Here is a 26,261-nt window from a genome sequence, read left to right on the forward strand (position 1 = left end):
TCTGCCAAGGAAACCCAAATGGGGTCATGAAGAGTCAGACACAACTGAAAAGTTACTAAACAACCACAAAATATATGTGATACAGAAAGCCACAAGAATTACAGGCTGAGATCAGAGGCAATCTTGGAGGTGCCATCAAGTCCAACCCCTTTATTTTACAGAATAGGAAATTTGGGCTCAGGGAGATTACGTGACTCTACTGTTAACACACATGTCCTTTGTCCTATATAATTCCCACTCATAGCCCTGAACTATTGAGAATCTCCTCCTTCCCAAAGAAACTGTATCCTTGACCAAGGGAACACAAGATTAGATGCTCCCTTTTTCAGGCTCCTGTAAGCATAGGTCCTATTGACAAAGGAGTGTGTGTGTGTGTGTGTGTGTGTGTGTGTGTGTGTGTGTGTGTGTGTGTGTACACACCTTTGTTTGCTCTACACTCTCACTTTCAAGACTGTCTTTTTGCCACCAACATGTAGCCACCTCTCTTCTTTGAACATCCACCCCAACCATCTTTATCACCCAGTGCAACTCCTTGCTGAGGTTAACTCCTGACCTCCAGGCGAGTCCTTTTTCAAGGAGTTCAGCCTTCATATCCATCCCAACCCCTGCCCTATTCCTTGAAAAAAGTATTCCATCTCCCATTTTCTTTTTTGCCATTGCACAGGCTGTTTTCTTACACCTGGAATACTCTCCCTCCTCACCATACTTTTCTGCTTTCCTGGATTTCTTCAAGACTCATTTCAAATTCCACCATCTGCAGGGAGTATTTCCTGCTTCTCCCAGATGCTAGATATTCCCCCTTTTAGATGACCTTCCATCTACTCTGTATGATTCTTGCATATATTTTTATATATATATATATGTGTTGTCTCCCTCATTAGAACATAAATGCCTTAGAGGCAAGGACTGATTTTTTTCCCTTTTCTTTGTAGCCTAGCACTTAGCACAGTGCTTGGTGCATAATAAGCATTTGGATATTGTTTATTGAATAACTGCCCTGATTCTTGGGTAGATTGGCATGCATATTCATGTCCCTTTGATTGCCCCAACCTCTCAGTTCATCAGTCTCCTAAATTCCCATGACTTCACTTCACACAAGTCACGCAAAAAGTTGGTCATATACATGACCTAGCCACCTACCCATATTTATTCCACCTCCCTGATCCAGAGCTCTGAAATTCCTCTCTCTGACCTCTCCCTTCTATTCTTCAATTTCTTACCAAGACTTCCAGTCCCTCTACCCCTACCTCTTCTCATAGTCTATGACTGCTTTTCCTTCCTTTATAGTCTTGATCTTGGGGTTAATATGTTCAACCACACGCTATCTGCTACCCTTGACTTCTTTGCTTTCTTGTCCCATGACCAGACACTTCTTGCCATGCTGCCAGCTGAGGAAGACCCTACCACTCATTTTCCCCACTATTATACAAATGCTACTGAATAAGCCTAGAGAAGGTCATACAACCCTTCCAATGGATTCCCCTAACAATTTATGTTATCTAATTTCAACTTGATCCTCACTGCCTCACAGTAATCCTGACTCCTCAGCCAACTGGGACCACCCATTATCTCCCAAGGTTAGTCTGAGTTTTCAAGCTTCATGCCTCCACTTTCTTTGATTGATTTTCTATCACACTCTTCACAGTGGCTATTCCAAAGCTTCCTCTTTCTTCTCAGACTTCCTACACTACCCATTCCCCTCTCCCTCTCAAAAGAAGACCCTGCCTCTTACTCTATTGAGAAAAATAAAGACCATTTGTTGCAAGTTTCCTCTTTACCTCAATTCCAAACCTCCAAACCCTTATAATCCCCTCACCCATCCACTCTTCATTTCCCTCAGCCTCTAATGAAGAAACAAATCCTTCTCATCACCAACATTAACCTCCTTACTTGTGACCTTGAAACACTTCCCTTCTATCTTCTCTAGCAACTTGACCTCTCAGGCATTGCCTTCCTCTTATTCTCAGTCTCTCATAGTTTTACTCCTTCTGTATATAACAACTGTATCTATGGTTCATCTATTTAAAAAGAAACCAAACAAACCAATAACTCCTTCATTTACTCTTTCCTCCAAATAACATCTTATATTTTTTTTCTTTCACAGACAAATTCCTGTAATAGGTTGTTTATTCTCTTTGCCTCCATTCCCTCACCTGTCACTTGATGGGGTGTAGGCCTTGGAAACTGCCCCTCCCAACTTCCCCTGAATTCTCCCATATGGCCCTGGCATTCACCTGAGGCTCATTTCAGTATAATCTTTTTAACTGCCCTGTGATTGTGGCCTTCATTGTCTGCACCTGGTCCCACCCTAGACCACCACTCCTTGATTCCATCTAGACCTCCTCCTTACCACTGGATACAAGGCCCACCTTGCCTCTATTTAATTGCTCAGATTCAGTCTGGTCTGCTTGTCCATATGAGCATCACCAATACTCAGATTCATGATACAAATGCTCAAATTCTTAAAATCTCACCCATTCTAACCAGTGTTTTAATAAACTTTGTCTCTGACTGAAAGAAGGCTTGGGTCAAATTCATTCAAGGCAGGACCTGTGTCATTTGCCCTTGAATTTCAGAGTTTGCAACAACCATAGACCTCAACACATTGACTTCTTAGCCCCTTGAAGTCTGGCTGCTGACCTTGCCACTTTACTGAAAACGCTTTCTCCCTGGTTATCAAAGATCAGTAAACTGATTGATCCATGGGTCTTTTCTTGGTACTCATCTCCTTTGGTCTTTCTGTAGTTTTTGTCACTGTCAGCCATCCACTCCTCTGGAGCACTCTCTCTTCCTTTGGCTTCTTTGATTGTGTTCTCTCAGTTTTCCCTATCTGAATGTTCCTTCTCAGTACCCTTCACTGGATTGTCCTACTCCTTCCACCTACTAAATAAATTCCCTTCTTTTCCGTCCCCTAAAATAAAATATAATCTCTGACATTTAAAGCCCTCCACAATCTGGCACCCACCTACCTTTCCTACACTCTTCATTATGGTCAAACTAGCCTAGGAGCTGTTCCCTCTACACACCCCTCCAGCCCCTCCAACTCAGACTTTGCATCAAGAGTTCCCCAGTTCTCTAATGCACTCTCTCCTCACCAAAGCCTCCCAGAAATTCCCAGGTTCCTTCAAAACATAACTCAGGTGCCAACCTCTACATGAAGGTTTTCTTGAACCCCTCCTCCCAGTTTCTCCCTCTTCAATTCACTTTGCATTACTTTGTATACATTTCCTTGTGTAGAATGTAAACTCCTTGAAGGCAGGAACTATTTCATTTTCTTTCTTTGTTTTCCTAGCACCTAACAATGCCTTGCACACAGTAGGCATGAACAAATGCTTGTTGACTTGATTGTTCAAGGTTGTTTTGGAAGTAGCGAAGTCAAAATTCAAACTCAGGTCCCCTGACTTCAAATCCAGTGTTCTCTGCACTATGCTTTGGTGACTTTTATGTCCTGATATGGAACAAAGGAAGCAAAATGCAGAGAGTAATACTGCATACATGGTGATTACTGTAGACAACACTAGGGCCATCAGGATTCAGACAAATCGACAAGATCCATGCCAGGGGAGGGCGGCCTCAGGACAACACAAGATTAAACACCTTTCTGTACCTCTGAACCAACTACAACAAGTTCAGTGGACTTATTTTACAGCACAGCACAGACAAATGTAACAATCAATAGTGGTTCCAGAAAAAAATGATACTGGATCATACTTCCTCTCCAAAAAGAGATGGCAGACTATGGATGTGAAATGACCCATATTTTGTGACTTATATTTTCCACGTCGAGCACTTTTGCTCAGTTGTTTTGGGTTGCTATTATAAAGGAGGTTTCTCTTGGGAGTAAAAGCTAGAAAGAGATTGGGATATGAAAAATGCATTAATAAAACATATCAAAGATGCAGCTCTCACTGAACTTGGGGCAGAAGTTCATCACTGTCATGTCCTATCAGTCTTCCCTTTGCAGTGCTTGGCAATAGGGCATAGCACAGTAAAGCTCCCCAAGGACACACAAGCAACAAACATTTAAGCACCAGCAAGCGTGCTTTGCTCCTCAGTCTGTCAGCCTTTCCTCATCCCTTTTAATTCTAGGACCTTCCCTCTGTTATTATCCCCAATTTATCCTACATAGTTGTATCTTATCTCCCCCATTGGACTGTGAGTTCCTTGAAGGCAGGGACTGTCTTTTACCTTTCTTTGTAACCCTGATGTTTATTGATTGACTGTTGAGTACTTAAATAAATGCCAGGTACTGTGCTAAGTACTGAAGATACAAAGAAAAGCAAAAACCTGCTACTCATACTCAGGGAGCCCCCATTCTAATGGGGAAGGTGACATGCAAACAATTATGTACCTGAAAGATCTAAAACATTATAAATCTAATAGATGCTCCTAAGGGTGGCTGGAGAAAGCTCCAGGGAGGAAAACTGTAGGTGTCTGATTGGAGCTATTGTCCTAATCTAAAGTTAAAACTAAAGGACTTCCCAACACCCTTAACTCAACTTCTTTGACTTTCTTATCATTGTGACAGTACAAAATGTACTGTATGTGCATGACAATATATTATTGCATGTACAATGTACGTATGATGGATATGTACAATGGATATGTACTGTATCTACAATGTAATATATTAATGTGACAGTACAAAATATACTGTATGTACATGGCAATATATTATTGTATGTTAATGTATGTACGATGTACATATACAATGTATATTACTGTATGTAAAATGTAACATATTACTGTAACAGTACAAAATGCACAGACAGCACAGCCTCTTCTGGAGGGAGAGGGTTGTATTGTGTGTTAGTGGCAGCTTCCCTAAGCTTGCCTTCTTTGTATGAGAAGAAAATGAAGAAGCAAAGTTGAGTGCCATTCCAGGGAAGGAAGGGCCTGAGCAAAGTAAACTGTGAGTAAGATAACACCATATGCCTGCGACAGCTTCCTACACTCTGTCCACCCACTTGTTCTCATTATTTAAGCAGCTGCTGCTACAGCTCCCTTTCTCCATCAGCTCTTCTTAGAATGAATAAAGGAAGCACCTCTACCTGATTCAAACATGAAATTCAAGCAATTCTGTCCTAATCCCAACTATTCTCCATCCAATGCCTCATGAAACATGTGTTCATTGGCCTGGCTCCAGAGGTGGTGGGGAAGTCTTCATGCAGAGGCCGGATGACTACTTGTCAGGGATATTATAGTGGGGATTCCTTTTTTTTTTTAAATTTTATTTTTCATTTTTAACACAGTTTATAATAGATAAAACAATTCAAACTTTTGGTCAGGTGATACTTCTTTTTAAAGCATTTACAATATGGACCACAAAAGAATTTTTTTTTTAAACACTAACTAACTGAGACACAAATAATATTTATGTTGCTACCTTCACAAGCTCTTGACCTAATTGTCTCCACAGTATTCCTAAGAATTAAAGGACCCTAACTTATTGTTGTTGGTTTAAAGTCCTATGCCTAATAGCTTAATTTTAGATTTAACCTTGGATGTTTCCCTACCAATAATCTATAATTTAATAGATCTGGTATTAAGCTTTTGACCATAGGAAATTGCTACCAAGAGTAGGGACATAGCAGGGATACAATATCTCCCCGATTTCATGTCAATTCCAGGCAGAATTAGATTACTGGCTTACTGGCATCATGGATTGGAGGCTCAGACTGCCTTTCTTGCTATCCATACCTGGAGTTAGACTCAGAAAAATGTCACTTAATAGTCCCACAGCATCTAAAAATGGCAAATTCCAATAACTAGGTTTCAAATATGATTATAATTTCACTTTGGCTAAGGAACATCTTTTGAGGCAAGTCTTAAGTGCCTTACATGCCTTTCTATACATGTTCTAATTCCTGATTAAACAGCAATCATAAAATCAAATTTACCATTAAAACCTTAACTTTTCCATCAATGCCAAATTTTACCTGAGGTTACCTTCCTCTAGGAAATTTAGACTAAAATTCTCTTCCCCAAACTAAAGATGTCATTGATTTATTCTCAGTAATCAATTCAGTCAATTGTTTTAATACTAATCGCTTTTATCTCACCTTGTAACAGGTCAAATTTTTCTCCCCATCACTCCCCTCCCCCTACTTCCTAATACCTTACATTCTGATTACTCCTTCCCTCAATGTACCCTCCCCTTCTATCACACCCCACCCTTCCCTTATCCACATCTTCTCTCTTTTCTTGTAGGGCAAGATAAATTTCTATACCACATTCCCTATATTTCTTATTTCCCGATTATATACAATAAAAATTCTCAACATTCGTTGCTAATACTTTGAATTTCAACTTCTCTCCCTCCCCCTCTCCCTCCCCAGCCCCACTAAGAAGGCAAGCAATTCAGTACAGATTAAATATGTGTCATTTTGCAAAAGACTTCCATAATAATCATGTTGTGTAATACTAATTATATTGCCCTCTGTCCTACTCTATCCCTCCCTTTTGTTTCCCTACAATTGACCTTGTCCCTTCTCCAAAGTGTTTATTTCTAGTGACTCCCTTTTCCCATTTGCCCTCCCTTCTAACATTCTCCTCACCTCACTTGTCGCCTCCTCTCCTATTTTCCTGTGGTGTGATGTAAATTTTCATATCAAATTTAGTGAGTATGTTATTCCCTCCTTCAGCCACATGTGGAGAGAGTGGTTTCATTTTTCCCCTCTCCCCTTCTCTCTTTTCTCCTCCATTGAACAAGATTTTTCTTATCTCTTTTATGAGTTATAGCCTGCCCTGTTCCACTTTCTCCCTTTCTCATCCTGGTATTTTCCTCCCTCACCCCCTAATTTTTATTTTATCTTTTTTTGAGTGTGGATATCATCTCTTCTGATTCAACACACCCTGTACTCTCTATCTATATATGTGTATGTGTGTATGCATGTGTGTGTATGTACAATCTCTCCAATTACCCAAATACTGAGAAAATATTCGAGTTAAAAATATTTTCTTCCATGTAGTAATGTAAACAGTTCAGCTTTAGAGTCTTTTATGATTTTTCTTTCCTGTTTACCTTTTCATGCTTCTCTTGATTCTTGTCTTGGGAAGTCAAATTTTCTATACAGATCTGGTCTTTTCCTCAATATGAATGATTGAAAGTCCTCTATATCATTGAATGATCATTTAGTCCCTTAAAGTACTATACTCAGATTTTCTGGGTAGGTGATTTTTGGTTTCAATCTCAGTTCCTTTGACCTCTGAAATATCCCATTCCAAGCCCTTCGATCCCTTAATGTTAAGCTGCCAGATCCTGTGTTATCCTGATTGTATTTCCACAATACTCAAATTGTTTCTTTCTAGCTGCTTGCAGCATTTTCTCCTTGATCTGGGAACTCTGAATTTTGGCCACAATATTCCTAGAAGTTTCTCTGTTTGGGTCTCTTTCAGGAGGTGGTTGGTGGATTCTTTCAATATTTATTTTGCCCTCTGATTCTAGAACATCGGGACAGTTTTCTTTGATAATTTCATGGAAGATAATGTCTTGGCTCTTTTTTTGATTATGGCTTTCAGGTAGACCCGTAATTTTTAAATTGTTTCTCCTGGGTCTATTGTCCAAGTCAGTTGTTTTTTCAATGAGATGTTTCACATTATCTTCTATTTTTTCAAATTTTTGTTTTTGTTTACTAACTGCTTGGTTTAACTCATAGTCATTCATTTCCCTGAACTCAATTCTCTCTTTCAATGAATTATTTTGTTCAGTGAGCTTTTGAACCTTCTCCTCCATTTGGCTAATTCTGCTTTTTAAAACCTCCTTCTCCTCATTGGCTTTTTGGACCTCTTTTTCCAACTGAGTTATCCTCTTTTTAAAGCTGTTATTTTCCTCAGCATTTTTTTTGGTTCTCCTTTAGTAAGCTGCTAACTTATTTTTTAAGGTCTTCTATTGCCTGAGCCCAGTTTAAGTTCCCTTTCGAGGCCCTGGAGGCAGAGGCCTTGCCTTCCTCTGACAGTATGCCTTATTCTTCTTCATTCGAAAGGATGGGGGGAGGCATCTGTTCCCCAAGAAAGTAACCTTCTATGGTCTTAGTTTTTCCCCCTTTTGGGGCATTTTCCCAGCCAGTTACTTGACTTCTAAGTTTCCTCTCCACAACCACCTCGCCTCCAGTTCAGCTAAGCCAGCACTGGGGGATGTGATTCAGATGAGCTACTCCAAAGCCTCATGGGCTTTAGGCAGGGGCAGGGCTGCTATTCAGTGTGAGATTAAGATCAGCTGCTCAGGAGGGGGCAGGGCCACCACACTGGGCTCAGCTCCCTCAGGGGGTTTAGGATGAGACCTTCAACAATGGATGTGGGCTACTGCCTGCTTTGGGAGCCCCATCCATTGCTGTCTCTATTGCTGCCACCTGAGGAGGCCCGAGTTATGGGGATACCCTACTCCCTTCTTGGTCAGCCGAAAAGACCCTCTCACTGACCTTTGGCATCTGTGAGTTTAGGGATCTGCACTGCCATTGGAGATTTTGTCCCTGAAGCCTGCTTGGATCTGCTCCTTTCGGTGCCACTTGGCCAAGGCAGGACTGGGCTCTCCTCTGAGTCTGGTGCGTGACAGACCTTTCCCGTTGGTCTTTCAGGTCACTCTGGGATAGAAATCTCCTCCACTCCGTTGTTCTGTGGCTTCTGTTGCTCTAGAATTTGTTATAAGTTCTTCTTTACAGGTATTTTATGGGCTGTGGGGTAAGAGCTAGCCTATGTGCATCTGTCTACTCTGCCATCTTGGCTCCATCTCAGGGATTCCTTTTGTTTTTGGGCTGCTCTGGATGGCCAATGAATTCCTTTCCCACTCTTGTCTTCTTCAATTCTGAGAAATACTGCCATCCTTGGAAAATCCATGCAAATGGAGGGCAGCCACAGTGGAAGATAATGATTAAGACCTTTCTGTAGCTCTGAACCAGCCAAGATAAGTTCAGGGGACTTTTTCACAGCACTAATACATGTAATCATTCACATTCAGAAAGTAATTTACCCACAGCTTTCTTGTGAGGTAGTGCCATAAATAGGAATAACTGCACATCACCTGTACCAAGATCTCACCCATTTGGGAGCGACCCACATTCACCTGTGTCTATCAAATGCAATAAGGAGATCAGTGCCTTGATGGTTATTGTTACCATGATCAGAGAGGTAGAACAGTTGAGCTATGAGTCCACTAAAACTATGCCCAATAGCCCCACTAGGGAAAAAAACTGGCCTGTCTCCTAATGAGTCCATTCATAAGGAGCATATAAAACCAGAGAGAGAGAGAGAGAGAGAATCTGGGTCTCCATGCTGGTGAGCCTGAACTTGCCCATATGATGTACTGCAGATGACTTGTATATGTAAGAAAGCCTAGATTTTACAGGAAGCTGCCTGAGGTCTTAGACATATAGTCAGCAATTGCTACATCCCTTACACAAGAACTCATAAAGACCTCTGTTCTCTCAGGTGCACCCATGTCACATGTCTTGGGATCTTAGTTGTCCTCAATCAGTGATGATCCTAACAGCTCCTCAGCTTAGCTCAAGATAGTGACTGGATAGCAATAATATGAAAAGACCTCATGATGGAACCCTCTTCCTGAGGAATGCTATGCCCATAGCAATAAGTACTTGGTCTTTCCCTAGCACCACAAGTCTATGTGTCCTCCAGTGAGAGTCTTAGAATTTGGTTCAGGAGAGATATTGTCAATCCATCAACATATATTCATTAAGCAGCTAATATGTGCCAGGTATTGAGCTAGGCTCTGGAGATATTAACATAGGCAAAAGATCAGCTTTTGTCTCAAGGAGGTCAGAGTCTAATGCCTACTATGTTGCATGGAGAGTGGAATTCTTGGCATTGACTTGCCTGTGTATAGTTGTGTAGGGCTCAGAGGATTTAGTGGGTCAAATTATCAAGAATCAGAGAAGTGGGGTACAAAACTTACTTCATGCAACCATTTCTCTGAACTCATGATCATCACCACTGACATTCACATGGCACTTTTATGTTTTCAAAGCATTTTAAATATATTATTTCCTATGAGCCTCACAACAGCTTTGTAAGGTAGTTACTATAGTTATTATTATTCCATTTTATAGATGAGAAAACTGAGGCTCAGAGGTTTAGTGACGTGTCCACAGTCATCCAACTAATAAGCAGCAGAGGCATGACTTGAGGCCATGCCTTTCTGATGTCTACTGGTTCAGAGATACCACATATATTTACCACTAGGAAGAGTAGAACTTGTCAGAGGGGAGATAATAGGGGAAAAAATGAGTTGATAGGTAACATCAAAGTAATTTCTACTTAGCTTTGAAATAAATCATAGATCCCCTTTGCAGTAAATTTACTCTTTTAATTGAGTATTGCTTGAGTTATATCAAAAATTGTTGCTATAATACATGACTATAAAAAATCTTTTTTTAAAGCAAATATCCTAAAACAATTTTGCTCAGTGTGTTTTCTTACTTAAGGCATGGCCTTGCTTATTCCAATGAGGCTGCCATTAGTCAAAGTGTTTTTGAAAATCTTCTTTCAAATTTACCTTCCCAATTTGAGACATTCCATTACTTTATAATTACACTGTTTTGGTTTTTTATCTCTTCCCCCACTCCCCAAAATGGTCACCAAAATTATTCAGACTTGTCCTAACATGTAATCTACTCTTAAAGAATGAAGATTGGCTAGCACCAACGATATTCAGAAAAATGGAACCCAGACACCGCAGGTGATAACCAAACAAGCATCCTAAAGGTGTGTTGAGCAAGGGAGGCATCACTAGAATGCATGTCTAGCCTACCAAGGTGACCTCTGAAGAGGATGAATGGATCAGTTCTGCTACATTTTTAAAAATCAGTCACATTGACTCCCTGAGCAAACTATGAATGAGCAATTGACATGATTTTGTAAGCATGCTGAATAGTAAGAGGATATTGATCTGGAGATAAAGAATTTTGCCTCAGAGTGTCCACAAAATGGATAATCAATCCAAAGATAAGAGTTTATCATCATTTGTAATAGTCATGCATTTGTTTCATACATATTATTTGTAAAAGTCCTATATTCTGGTGCTTCATCGTGGCTGAGAGGAGAGTGTGGATTCTTGAAGACTTGAGGTAAATCACATACCCTGGCAGGAGCTTCCAAGCCAAAAAGGCCCAAGTGTGGGATTGGGGAAGGCTGCTTCTCTGACTTTGGAAAGACCCTTCACTAGGTGGTTTGCAGATATTTTCAGCCACAGTAACTGACAAAGACTGTCAGCTAAGGGATAAAGAATCGTGATCTGCATTGCTGAAGGGAGGACTCACGCTGAGGAAATCACAGATCCTGGAAATATTGAAGGCTTCTTAGTAGGTAGTTATCTCTTTGACCCTTGAATGTGTGATAATTATTATTATTATAGCCCCTGCCTTGGATAGCACATCCCTCCAACCATATTGCCCAGCCATGAAACCACAAACCTTTAGTTACCATTCCATCAAAAAAAAAAAAAAGAAAGAAAGAAAAAGGAAAGGAAAAATATTCTGTATGCTATTAGTTTATTTTCAAAATTAAAGTGAATGAAATTTTGTTATGTTAATCTCACAATGAGAAGCAGTGAGGTAGAGTGGATAGCCTTGAAGCCTTCATATGGCTATTTAACCTTGGGCAAATCACCTAACCCTCTTTGCTCTCAACAACTCTCTAAAACTATAAATTTCAATCTTCATCAAAATAAAATTTAATTTAAAAAAAGAAAGAAAAAAGATTATAAATTTTGGGGAAAGTTCCAACCTAAACTGTTGAAATTTCTATCCCAAATCTTGTAGTGAGAGGTGGCATAAAGTCATGCGTAGGGGGCCAAACTTGAAGTCAGAAAGACCTGGCACTGATACATACTAATCATGTGACCATGAGCCAATCAATCAATCCCTCTCTTTCAGTAATTTTGGACTGGCAGGTTGCCATTGGTGGAGACAGCTTCCATAGTAGAAAAGTTAGTTTCCTGTATCAATGAAATTACAGACCTGGACCAAAACAATAAAATAAAATTCACAATATCTCTGAGACAATCAAAGAAAACCTGAAGTGTACTTGGAATATAGGAAATTCAAGGGCAGGAACCACTTCTGTCAAAGTCACTGGATAAAATATTAAACAGCCCTATACTCAGAGGAGTTGGGTTTTTTTTTTAACTAAAACCTTTAGGATGCAAATAATTTTCTTTCTTTGCTCTTGGGTTGTGAGACTAAAACTCCTTAGAAATGAAAATAGTAAAGCAAATTGAAGAGAGGAAGAGGTCCATGTCCCTCCTGGTCTGCCTTTCTGATGGCTGACATCTCTTGGCTTTCGTAAGCAATTTATTTGGGGGTTATTTTAATTCCCCCCAAAGCCTTTAATTAATTTACTCTCATTAGATTATAATAACCTGAGTCACTGGAGCAGAGAACACCACATTTATTTGCTGGGTAGCTCCACCACTTTTTTTTTTCCTGCAGTTGGGTAGCTTTGTTGGAAAAGAAAGAAGGGGAGGGTATGCTGAGGATGTTAGAAATAAGTCATGTCTTCTCATGGAGAGAGGAAGGGAGGGAGAAATGAGTCATCTTTGTTCTCGTTTGCAATGCCAAAGATATAGCCAGATCCTGAAGATCTGTGGGCTGAGGGATTAGGAAATTTATTCCATGGATATATGTGGGATAAGAGAATTCCCGCAGAGTTTCCTAAATTTTCATTTTAGCCATTGATTTCAGCTTTTCAAGACCTCATAAGGAAGCAAAATAGATTGGTTAACATTCTATTGTCTTTATTTCCTGGCCCCCTTCCCCATAAAGAACAAATAACTCACACAGTAGTACTTCTCAGTAGACAGACTGGAGAGTTGCTCCCCTTCTTCAACCAGGCAGCACCTTGAATTCAGGCCAGGTAGCTACCATTTCCCCAAATCTCACCCTGTAGCTAATAGTTATTATATTGACAGATAACAGATTCATAGGAAAATGGAATTTCTGAGCTAGAAGGGACCTTAGAGATAATTTAGTCCCACCATCTTGTTTGAGGGTGCTAGATGTCACAGGACCTAGGTTAGACCTAGAGACAGGGAGACCTGAGTTTGAATTTGTCCCCAGACATTTATTAGCTTTATGGCCTCAGCAAGTCATTTAAACCTGTCTCAACCTCAGTTTTTCTCACCTGCTAAATGGGGATAATGCAAGCACTAATCTCATAGAGTTATTGTGCAGATCAAATGAGGAAATATATGTAAAGTGTTTTATATCATCATCATCATCATCATCATCATCATCATCATCATCATCATCATCATCATCATCATCATCATCATCATCATTTGACAGAAGGCTCCAAAGTACAGAGAGACACTTTCCATGCCCTCTAGATCTAAGGTCACAGAAGTGGATAGTGTCAGGGCTAAAGGGAGAGAATCCAAGTCTTTTTCACTGCACCAACTAATTTCTCCATGTTATTGGGATAGGTCACTTTACTCTTCCATTGAAAAGTCACCCCACTAGAAGTTGAGAAAATTCTGAATTCGCTGAGATTACAAGGCTAGAGAAGGTCCAGGATGGATAGCTAAAATCATCAAAGGGTTTGGGGTTGAGGGGAGACTGCTGGTTCTCCTTTGAAGAAAAGTGGGTAAAAAAAGCAAATAACCCATCCTACCCTTGCTGCCTTTTTTCTGATGAAGGCACTACCATCTTTCCAATCAACCAGTTTCACAACCTTAGTGTTATCCCCTCTTCTTTCACTCACCTTGCATAGTCAATCAATTCTCATATATTATCATTTCTGTCTCCATAATATCTCTTTCATTGTACCCCCCAGCATCTAGTACCCTTTCCGCAATATTATGTGCATATATCTATTTCTATACACATACCTATCTATATACATTGATACACACGTGTGTGTATATGTATTGTCTTTGTGTGTATGTGTTCTAGTTATCTTGCATAGTGATGAACACATAATAGGTTCTTCATAAATCTGTGCCAAGAAAACCCCAAATTGGATTATGAAGAGTCAATCAGAACTGAAAAATGACTCAACAGCAACAAAATGCTTGTTAATTGACTGATAAGCTCGTGATAACTGCTAATCTTATACCAAGAACCTGAGAGCTGGAAGTTCAGGAATTCTGGGTACTTACCCTAGATCCCCCCTTCCAAAACTCACCACTCATCCTTTAGACTATAGTTCATGGGTTCAGCTTGCCTGGATGTCCTATGTTTCCTCACCTTTAGAATGGTTGGCTGAATGAGACAACCTCTATGGAAGAGACCACATGATGTATCCAAGACAATATAAGTTTCAAGATCACCAGAAATTCTCTTTCTACCTTGGTGGTCAAAGCCTGATTTTGGTCTAATTCAATTGTATATTAGACTTCCACCAGACTAGATTTTATGAAGTTGGAGCAACATTGGCCCCATTTTCCTTCCCTATAAGTACACTTCAACCTAACAGGAACAGAAATCCACCAGAGAGTCCTATAGGAATTGTTTCATACTATGAATGATAGGGCACAGACCAATACTGTTTACTTGGGGACAAGTTCCAAGTACTACTCTGCTCCAGTTTTCCGAAGAACCCAAATGGATTTAAGAATTAAGGTTCATGTTAGGCACACTCACAGTCATCAAATCATCTGGGCACCATTGTCTATTTTTATTATTGTCAACAAAAGTAGTGAAGGGGCCATAGAGAGCCAAAATGTTCCAGTGGAAATAATGCTAGTCTGGGAGGTATACAACCTGGGTTCAAGCCCCAGTTCTGCCATTTACTAGCTGTGTATGTAAATCACTCTACATCTCTGGGCCTCAGTTTCTTCATCTATAAAATGAGGTAGCTGAACTAGGTCATGTTTTTTCATCTCTTCCCTGTAGTTTTAGTGGGTGTCTCATTCTTCTGTGAGTCATTTCAGACTTCTCCCTTGCTTACACTCCCATCAAAGTCAGAGCTGGGAACAGGCAAGGTAGGCAGCTACCAAGGGTATGAGAAATGGAGGGGTGGAGTAGAGGATGTAATAAGGGATACTTTTAAATAAGATTTGGAATAAATACACATATTTTTAATGTCAGAACATTATGTTCTCTATGACATATAGGTAGAGGTGTGCTAGTAAATGTTTAACACCTGACTCTTCAAAAAAAAACAAAACCATTTACCCTCCCACCCAAAAAACCTCCACAGATTCAATTACATACATACACAGATAACACACTTTTAAGTTCAATTGCATTATTAACATTTTCTCCATCACCTTCTTAAGTCTGGACAATCAATAAAACAGTAAACCCAACCTTGATCTGTACCATTTCCTTATTTTTGGTGTAAATGCTCACAGTGAAAATGAAATGGTTAATTCCAGTGAGCTGGCTCTAGTGAGTAGGTATTTCTTCTGCGATAAGTTGAGTCAAGTATTATAATGACAATGAAAAGTCATTGGTGGACAGTTGCACAAATTCTCAAACCTGGTACAAGTCATTGAATCTCTTAAATCCTCAGTTTTTTCATCTATAAAATGACTGGGCTAGACTAGGTGATCTCTAAGGTTCTTTCCAGCTCTAGATGTATGATTCTATGATCTTTACCTAGGAGACACAAATGCCTATTCTGTCACTGCAATCTGCCTCCTTCCTCTCTGTGTCAAATTTAGTCCATGTTTTCATTGCCTCACTGCTAGACTATCCAAGCAGCCTCCCTGCTGATTTCCCTCTTGCTCGTCTTTCTCCCTTCAATCCATTCTGCCTGGAACTATTTCATCAAATGTGAAATCCTCTGTCGAGGCTTCCCCACTCCCTTCTCCCTTCTCATCTCTACTCCCTCCCACTTTCCCTAATGGATTCAGTCTTGTTTCTTATTACTCCTCCACATAACAAACCTCCTGTCTCCTCTCTGTACACTATTTCTTTATCTCATCCTTTTGCCTGTGCACATTCTTTTAAGTGGAATTCCATCCTTCACGTACCTCCCCAACCCAGACCTCTATCTTTCTTCAAAATCTGGATCAAAGTTGACTTTTTTCAATGGCACACAAAATCAGAACTGGAAATGACATCAGAGATCATCTAGTTTAATCCAAACATTTCACAGATAAAAAAACTAAGTCACACAGATGGAGTAATCTTTAGTATCACACCAATGGGACTCGAATCCAGTTCTTTGGAAGTTCTTTCCACTGTTACATTGCTTTTTGTCATTACTTTGATTGCTCATTTTCTCTGTGTATCCTCAAAATTTCATGTCTTGAATTGGGAGGTTAATCTTTATCATTGTGGCAAGGTGGCCCCAACCCAAAGACAAGACTTAAAAGCAGCTGCCAGTTCTGTCCCTCCCCCACCTGGGTTCTGGTGAAGTCTGGAGGCAGCCCTGGGCTAATTTGCACGAACCAACCCAGCAGGAAGATAGTGTTTGGGAAGACAAGGGGAGAAGACGCAAAGTTCCCCTTCAGAACTCCAGATTCAGTAGAAGATGCTGAGGGATTGGGAGACATGGAAACCAAGAGCTGGGAAAAGGGGGGGCACATAGGTCAATTAATTCTAACTCAAGCAAGGGTAAAAATTGGAGACTTCAGCTTTCAAAGAAAGTAAGTCCTTCATTTGTGTGAAAGGAAGTAAATGATTGAAAGTCTTAAATAGCCAAGATTCCTTCAGACTCTAAGTCTGAAAAGACTAGAAACTTTCAAATATCCCAGAATGTCTCCAGACCTGAAAGAACTAGAAAGTTCCAAATATACCCAAGTCATTCTGGTCCTAACTATTTCATTCTGGAAAAACTTAATGTTGGTAATACTTTCAGGGTTACCTCCCCAAGCTGCTTGAGAGACAGTACTGGAGGAAGAGAATGGTGAGAAGCAGGAAAAGAAGCAAGGAAAGCCATGGGGGCAAATGAGCATCTACACACCCAATTCTCTTTTTGCAATGTAGTTGCCCCACATTGTTTTATTTTGCATGAACTCCTAACTGAAACGTTTCCTTCATATTACTTTGCATGCATTTGTAAAGTTAATCATAATGGGGTTGCACAACTTAGAATTTAACTAAATGTGCTGGAGCAGTAGGGAAAGAGAGAGACAGAAGAGACAAAAAGAAGAGACAGAGAGAAGAGAGAGACAGAGAGAGTGAGAGAGGCGAGAGAGAGAGAAAGAGAGACACAGAAAGAGAAAGAAAGAGACAGAGAGAAGAGATAGAAAGAAGAGATAGAGAGAAGAGACAGAGAGAGAGAGAGGCAAGAGAGAGAAAGAGACACAGAGAGAGAAAGAGACAGAGAGAGAAACAGAGACAGAAAGAGAGAGAAACAGACAGAGAGAAATGGCAATTTAAATAGCAGAAAAGGTCTGCCTGCTATTACATTCAAAGAACATATACCCTAGAGTGCAAAATTCCTGGGGAAGAAAACATATAATCATATCTCCATGTCAAATTTTTTCAAGAGTATTTTTTCTTTAGTCATATGTTTTCCTGCCAGCTAAATCTTTACCTGTTTTATTTTCTTCTAGAAGTCCTGGTTCAATCTCTCCCTGAACAATAACATAGCTGGGTATGGTGAAAAATAAAATAAAAATAAAACTATAATAACTATGAAAATTATAAGTATAAACATAAATAAAATTAAAAAGAAAATCTATATTCAATTGTTTCCATAGCAACCATCTCAACCATCTGCTCTCTGATACAGACTACCTTTTTTCAAAGAGACCTAACCAAGGACTTACTATTCAACAATACAGTTGAGAAAACTGGAAAAGCAGTATGGCAAGAACTAGATTTAGACCAACATGTAACACCACATATCAAACGAAACTCCAAATGGATATATGACTTGGATGTAAAATGTCACAAAAACAAATTAGAGGAGCAAGGAAGAAAATAATTTTTACATTTAGGAGGAGGGGAAGAATTCATCATCAAACAAAGGATAGAAAGGTTCATACAAGATAAAAATGGTCAGTTTTTATTATATAAAATCAAAATGGTTTTGCACAAACAAAACCAACGTAGATAAAAGTAGAAGGGAACTAGTTAACTGGGAAAAGATCTTTGCAGCAAATTTCTCAGATAATGATCTCATTTCATATATGTGTGTATTATATATGGGACTGATTCAAATTTATATGAATGAGATTCATTCACCAATTGATAAATATTCAAAGGATATGGCCAGTAAGTCCTCAAGGAAAGAAATCCAAGCTATCAATAGCATATGAAAAAAGTGCTCCAATGATAATAATTTGAAAAGTGTAAAATTAAAGCAGCTCTTAAGTGCTACCTCACACCCACCATACTGGCTAAGTTGACAGAAAAGGAAATATGACAAATGTTGGAGGAACTGCAGGGGGAAAATTGTTTTGGTGGTGAAGCTGTGAATTGGTCTGACTATTCTGGAAAGCATTAAGGAACTATTTCTAAAACTGTACTAAACTGTACATTGAACTAGTGACACTACTATTAGGCTTATTCCTTAAAGAGATCAAAGAAAAGAAGAAAGAGACCCATGTATACAAAAACATTTACAGCAGCCCTTTTTATAGAGGCAAACAATGAAAAGCTAAGTGCCTATCAACTGGAGAATGGCCGACAATTCATTGTATATGAAAGCAATGGGACATTTGTGCCAAAAGAAATTATAAAAGAGATGGTTTTGGAGAAAATTTGCATAAAGTGATACAGAATGAAGTTAACATGACCAAGAGAACAATGTGTACAATAACTCTAAGAACTCCAATCAGTGTAATGGCCAACCACTCACTGTTCTGAAGGACTGATGATGGAGAATACAACCCACCTCCTGTCAGAACTGATGGATTCCTGATGCAGAACGAGACATATTTTTGGACAGGGTCAATGTGGGAATTTGCTCTGGTTGATTACGTGTATTTGTTATAAGGGTTTTGTTTTGTTTTTCCTTCTCAGTGTGGGGGTGGATGGAGGAATGGGTGGAAAACTAAATGAATGTTTGCTAACTGAAAGAAATTAATTAAAAAATGGAAATGAAAGAGACCCTAGCTCTTTTCCTGCTGTAACTGCTTAAAGATACTTTGCTGTATTTTATATGTGATTTAAAATGTTTTCAAAGCTAATTTTTGTTATATATTCATTGGATATATGGTATATATATATTTATTATCTGCATATATTATATATAGTATGTATTGTATGAATATATATATAGTTATATATATAATTGCTGATTTTACCCCCTCTCCTGTTGCAACAAACTCCCAAAAAGTCTCCCTACATTCAATCTCTCCCTTCTCCAATCTATCCCCCACCTAGGACCAGGATCTGACCATGTTTTGCCCTTGCTTGAGAAGCTGAAGTAGCTTCCTCTAGGATCAAGTGAAGTCAACAAGCATTTATGAAACACCTACTATGTGGTAGACACTGTGTTAAGTGCTAGATGCAACCAAATGCAGACCTCTCTGTTTGGCATTTCAACCCTTGCACAATCTGGAACCAGATTTGCCTTCTTGCAATCCATCTCCCATGAAGTTTTATTTCCCATCCTTATGCTTTTGCACAGACACTCCTTGATGCCTCCTTACACCTTCCTCTTGCTGTAGAATCCCTCGACCCATTCCAAACTCAGCTCACATTCCAACTCTTAAATGAAGCCTTTCCAGATCCCTCCACTGTTGGTGCTTCTTACCCCAACTGCTCTCTATTTGCCTTATGTTTATTTTGTGTGTACTTTGTATCTATTTAGACATGTACATTTTTCTCTCAATAGAATATAAACTCCTTGGAAGCAGGAACTGCCAAGGTAGGATTATTATTTTTGTACCCCCCTGTATCAGACATAGTAATCAGTACACAGTTGGTACTTAAAAGTACTTATTGATCACTTGGAGAAAGAGGAGTTTTTAGGCATCACAAGTCTCTTAGAAAGAAAAAGACCATGCACATAGATACTTCTTGCAGGTGGAGAAGCAACAAAGAAATAAGTAACAACATGGAGAAGCAAAAGACCGCATTTTCTGTGGAATGAAATAAACATTGTTCTGTATCACTCACTCTACCCACGTATGTGGAGACCCAGATATGAACCATCCTCAGCAATTTCCTAGAGGGAATTCTGAGTGGTGACAAAATGACTCAAGAAGAGAACAACTGAAGGGGGTGACTCTCCCCCAAATTGAACCCAGTCCATAGAAACCTGGAGCTAGCACTCAATAAATAATAACCCTGGTCCAGCCAGGAAAGATTGCAGCAAAACTGTCACCTCTCTAATCTTGATTCCCAGTAATTAGAACCATGCAAACATGTGTGAGGGGCCTTGGGGCATGCAGTGAATAATTTTGTCCCACGAGAAACCCTCAAGTGAAAGCGAGATGACAACTCCTTGGCCTTGCTGTAGAAGGGATTCCTATGTAGGTCTGAGTTGGACGAGATCACTGAAGCCCCTTCAACTCTAAGATTCCATGTTTTCTATTTCCTCAGTCCTATGTGTAGGGAATATATCTTTGAAATAAATACAAGGTAATTTTGGGGGAGACACACCAGCATCTGGAGATGAGAAAGCCTTCATGGAGGAGATGGAACTTACATCTGAAGCTTAATTTCCTCACTGCTAAAATCAAGATGTTGGACTAAATAATTTCTATGATGTTAGAAGCTCTAACATCAATACAACTGTAAGTTCCTAGAAGGTAGGAATAATGTCTTGTTATTTTTTCTCCCAATTCTCAATTCCCCACCCCCACTGCCTAATAAAGTACTTAGCAGTAGAAAACACTCAATAAATTTCTTCTTTGACAAGTGGGAACTACCCAGATATTCATCAACATTCACTTATTTAGCACCTACTGTGCACCTACCACTGTGGAGAGACACGCAGAGAGAGAGAGAGAGAGAGAGAGAGAGAGAGAGAGAGAGAGAGAGGAGAAAGAGAGAGGGAGAGAGAGAAGAGAGAGAGAGAAGAGAGAGAGAGGGAGAAAGAGAGAGGGAGAGAGAGAGAGAAGGAAAGAGAGAGAGAGAGAGAGAAAGAGAGAGAGAGAGAGAGAGAGAGAGAAGAGAGAGAGAGAGGGAGAAAGAGAGAGGGAGAGAGAGAAAGAAGTTTAACTTCTTTCTTAGGCTTGTTGAAAAACAAAAATGGGGGGGGGGTGGCACACCCTGCTCCCTTGCTACTATTGATTTTTTTTGCCCAGGAATTGAATTGAACTATCCATTTAAGTACCAGTGAGCTTTAAGGCAGAGCCAGGACTAGGCTGGCGTCTGGATTCCATTGGCATATAGGTGAGTCAGTGGATAGAGTTGCTGGACCTGGTATCAGAAAGATGTGATTTCCAATCCAGCCTCAGACACTTACTAGCTGTGAAATTCTGGGCAAGTCCTTTCACCTCCATCTACCTCTGTTTCCTCATCTATAAACTGGGCATAAGAATAGTACCTATCTTCCAAGGTTGTTGCAAGAATAAAATAATATTTGTAAATCACTTTGTAAATGTTATATAAATGCAAGCTAGTGTAATCATTGCTAAGAATAATAAAACTCTTCCATCTTTCCCCAAAGTTGAATCTCAGTTGATTGCCCACTCTGTCTCAGTCAGCTCTGACAGAAATTGAATATTGATGTTAGCCATTGGCAGACTCTTTACACAGGTCCTATCTACCCTATCTCCTCCCCACCCCCTGCCACTGTCTCCCCTCTCATTTCTCAACCATTTTTACTTTCTTATTGATTTTTAAACCCTCTATTTGTTCTGCAGAGAGGGCAGCCACACACCTTCAAAGACCACAGGAATGGCCATCCAGCTCTGCTGGTGAACTTGCTGTGCTCCTGGGCTATCTTCAACAGATAACTCAATATTCCTGAACCCCAGTCTCCTCATCTGTAAATTTGGAACAATAATCCTGCTCTGCTCCCTTCCTCCCAGGCATATTCTGTAACTGGAGTCTGTTTGATGGTAATCAACAAAATGATAAAGCAGCCTGTTCCCTGCTGGGCCTGTTCCCTGCTGGAGTGAGACTATAAACTGTTCTTGATGCTTTCTGATGGCAACTCAATAGACTCTAGAAAGCAATCAGAGTCCCTCCACATTTCCCTCTGCAGCTCTGCTACTGTCTTCAAGCAGTGACTCACTTTTCGGGGCCAAATGGGGCCCCCTCCTGACCAGATGGATTTGGCACAATGGGATACTAAATCCTCAGAAATTGTTTTCCTAACAACAGGGGAAGAAAAGGAAAGAACCGTAAGAAACATAAATGGATGGCACTCTGTGTTTATAGCAGAGACAAGATGAGGCAGACAGTGAGAGACAGACGGAATATAGTGAGACAACATGAGAAACATATAAAAGTAACAGACAAGTATAGAGAGTCGGAGAGAGACAGAGAGATATGCAAAGAGAGGAGAAAAGTATAGAAACAAGAGGAAAATCACTCTAAGACTGACAGCTCCAGGATACAAAGTTGGCCTGTGAAGGTGTAGCCTCTTGGAGAAGACAGCCTCTCTGTGTCCACAGGTGCACCTTTAAAGGACCTCATGGGGCTCTTACCAAAAGAAGTCTCTTTTTGACATGTGTGATTTCCTTTTACTTCAATCAGAGAGACAAGGTAGTTGATTTAATAGGAAGGCAGCAACTGCTTTCCAGAACCCAAAAGGGACATCAGGCTCTCTCTTACTTTGAGGCTGCCCATATACAATGAGAGAGAATGACAGGTAGACACAGAGAGAGAAAGAGAAAGAAAAGAGAGAGGGGAGAGAGAAAGAAAATAGAGAGGAGAAAGAAAGGGAGAGAGGAGAAAGGAGACAGAGAGAGAAGAGAGGGAGACAGGAGACAAGAGAGAGCAGAATGAAGAGAGAAGAGAGAGAGAGAGAGTGGAAAGAAAAAGAGAGAGAGAAAGAGAGGGGGGAAAGAGGAGAGGGGAGGAGAGAAAGAAGAGAAGAGAGAAGAGGAGGGAGAGAGACAGCGATAGAAACAGAGACAGACCAACAAAGACAGAGAGAAAGTCTAAGAGATTGACCTACTGTGTTCTAGTTAGAAAAGTGTGCATTGGAGGAAGGAAGAGAAAAATTGCTGATGAAACCTTCTTGTTGTCAAGTTGTGTATCTGGAGGTGGGGCAGGAGGCTTGATAATCTTTTGCAGCTTTCTCATTGTGTTTGTGTTACCATCCCCCTGTATTTTATCCTTCCCTGGAGAAGTTGTGTACCTTTGTGCTACAAACTGTCTAAGATCTTGGTCCCAGAGAACACTGAAAAGCTGAGTGACAATGACTGGGCACAAGTCTTGTACAACTGTCAGAGAGTTGTATCTCTGACAACATTCTCTGCAGTGAACTCACACCTGAGACTGATGGACCTTGACCTTTCCGACACTGAAAGGTCTACTATAAATCTAATTCTCCTTCAGAAGAAATGTTAGTTTTAACACTGAATAGGGGGTAGGGAGAAATCTTGTAGGCAAAAGGCTCCTGTGGCTGCTCCTGGCAGAAAACTACCAAGGAAACATGAAGCCACTGAGGCTGCCACCTGGAGCTCAATCCGGTCCTTGGCATGGCCTCTGCTGGATGACCAAGTGTGAGACCTGCTGAAGTACTGTGCTTCTTACTTTCAGAAAAAGACTTGCAAACTGGCAAGCTCTGAAGACAGCAATAAAAAATGGACAAAGGAATAAATCAGAGTCACTACCTCAAAATTCAGAAGAGACTAAAAATGTCTACAGGTCCAAATAGTATCCAGGATCCTAAGTGCTACAATCAAGGCTAGGCTAGTACATGGGGTTCACCTGGTATTTCAAGGCTATGCTAGCCCCACCTGGAATAATAGAGCTCAGAGGAGGAAAAAGCAGAGGCTTTCATGAGGAATCTGGAGAGAATTAGGGACTGACCTATGCAGAAGAAGCTGAGTGGTTGACACCGTTCTCATGCATTTACAGAAGGATTTAAATCTGGAAAGGACCTTGAAGAACATGTAATCCAGCCAGAAACTGGACCTGAGGTCCATAGAATCTTAAGAGATCTATGAATGGATTTCAGGGAGTTTGTGGACTTCAACAGGAAAAACATTACATTTTTTTCTTTCCTTATAATTGATTTCCTTTGTAATTTTGTGCATTTTACTTTATGCATTTAAAAACATTATTCTGAGGTGTTTATAAGTTTTGGAGTATCAGAGGGTTCTATTACACAAAAATGCCTAAGAACACAATATCTAATCCTAATGACCTCTTTTCCAGATGAGGAGACTGAGGCTGAGAATGTTAAAGTGATCAGTTCATGGTCACACATTTGATGGGTATTAGCCAGAACTTGAACCCAGGTCCTCTGACTCCAATTTCCAATAGACCACCCTGTCATAGATTATTAAGTGAATGTCAATACCATGTGAATGAATTTTGAGACAACTTCATAAGCTCTCCTTCTAAGAGGTGACTATATATATTTTTGGGAGGGAGAGGAGCAGACTGACATTCCTCAGGTAAGCTTTAATTCTCATTGAAGGCTACGGGGTCAGCTGTTACAGTCAAGCTTCCTGGGGCAGTAAGTGTTTGCCTCTCCCTTAGGTAATACTTACCTCCAAGTTTCCCAGGTCCAACCCTGTGGAGATCTTCAATTCTTGTTTATGCCTACCTTCCAAAGCCAGACTCAAGAAGACTTCCCTCTCCTTTTCAAAGGGAGTTGTTGGTCTCTGGGCCTTAGAGCCATGTATTCCCCTGCCCAATGGGGAGACAACCACAGTGACCCACCTATGCACACCACGTCCATGAAGCCATACATCCCATAGCAGATCTGGAAGAGAAGGTCCTGGCGCTGCCATTTGGCTGAGGGACTGAAGGTGGACCAGATGAGCCAAGAGATGCTGGCAATGAGGAAGAGAGAACCCAGGATGGCTGCTGCAATCTGGACTTTCTCAATGACCGTCAGAGAAATGGCCTGCCACTGGGGAGGACAGAACAGGAGGTTAGCAAGATACTTGGACAGCTTTCTCCATCCCCTACCTCTTCCAAATCCACTGGCATCCAGACCAGAGTTTCCTGGCTTATTGCAATCTTTGTTGTATTTGTAGGTTTCTGATTCACCGTACATGTAATTCCCCATATCCACAGATAAAAAAAATTATTTAGAGGAGATCTGTGCTGGTAGAAAAGTCTAGCATTCAGGGAAGATTCAAGGGAGTAAAACAGAATATAATTATGGACACCATCAAAGAGAAGCTTTTGACTGGGCTACTCTGACAGGCATGCCTGGATGCCAGTAGAAATCTTTACTTTGCTTAGCCAAGGATCCAAAATTTATCCTGTTAGTACCAAGGCTGAGGTTGCATAAATTAAGGCAAGACAGGACTAAGAGGAGTAGACCAAAGGTCTGGGGGCTAGTTTTGAGTACCAGGAATGACCCAGAACTTTTGGTCTTGGCATCATCTTCCTCATCACACAATAAATTTGGATGACTCCAAAGACAATGTCCTTAGTCCTCTTCTTTCTCTACATTCAATCTTTTGTCAGGCATGTTGTGAAGAGAATTTTGATCTGGTACAGGTTGGATTACATGACCCTTGAAATTCCCTTCAACTTTGAGATGCTATGTGTTTGGGATTGATCAATGGAATTTCTTGGTCTGTCTATGGTTCTCTCCCTGCTCTGCCCCCCCCCCCCATTCTCTCTCCCACTCTGTCTTTCTGTCTCTCTCTCTCCCTCCTTTCTTTCACACACACACACGCACACACACGCACAAACACACACACTCACGCACGCATGTATGCATGCACACACATACTTCTTTAAAAGAAATTCTAAGAGTAGAAGAGCTAAAAGCCATTAAAGATCCCACTTTACTATTGTTATTTGATGGGACAAGGAATGCCTCTCCAGTAAGATCAAGCACATTTTTTTCCAGAGGTAGTCCAAAGTCTCAGGGTAATATCATAAGGCTAATTGTATGTATCTCTGAGGTGAAAGAGTCTCATTGGAATGTTGGAGTGCTGTTGTCTAGCAGTCCTGAGTTCTTTTCCTTTTGGAAGGGAATTCAAATCACAAAGGTAGCATTATGATTAGGGAGGACTTTAGGATCCTGTAAAAATTGGGATTCACTGGAAAGGGATACTTGGTTTGATTTTTTTATGGACTATTATTGTGAATCCTTTTATACATCTTTACTTTTTTGTGGGATAGAATGAAGGTTGTCCTGCAGATGATATATTTATTGTTAATTTGTGTTTGTATGGGATTTGGGAGACCTTTTGATCACATATATAGAAAGCCAAACGCAGTTTATATTCACAGATTCTGCCTGAATAAACTCTGGGTAGGGGTAGAATAAACCAAAGAGTGAGTTTGGGGGTTAGTCCCTAAGAATGAACT

The 26,261-nt window shown here is 40.3% G+C and overlaps 1 protein-coding gene across 1 annotated transcript in view; it reads right to left on the reverse strand.

Moving 5' to 3' along the window:
- Nucleotides 1–26,261, reverse strand: part of MARCHF4 (membrane associated ring-CH-type finger 4) — a 40,821-nt gene that overhangs the window by 9,340 nt on the left and 5,220 nt on the right. The window contains exon 3 of the mRNA XM_072621519.1: nucleotides 24,648–24,840. Coding sequence (XP_072477620.1) covers nucleotides 24,648–24,840 — 193 coding nt within the window. The remainder of the gene's footprint in view (nucleotides 1–24,647; nucleotides 24,841–26,261) is intronic.

Source organism: Notamacropus eugenii, chromosome 6 (genome assembly GCF_028372415.1).
Source record: "Notamacropus eugenii isolate mMacEug1 chromosome 6, mMacEug1.pri_v2, whole genome shotgun sequence".
Classification (NCBI taxonomy): Eukaryota; Metazoa; Chordata; class Mammalia; order Diprotodontia; family Macropodidae; genus Notamacropus; species Notamacropus eugenii.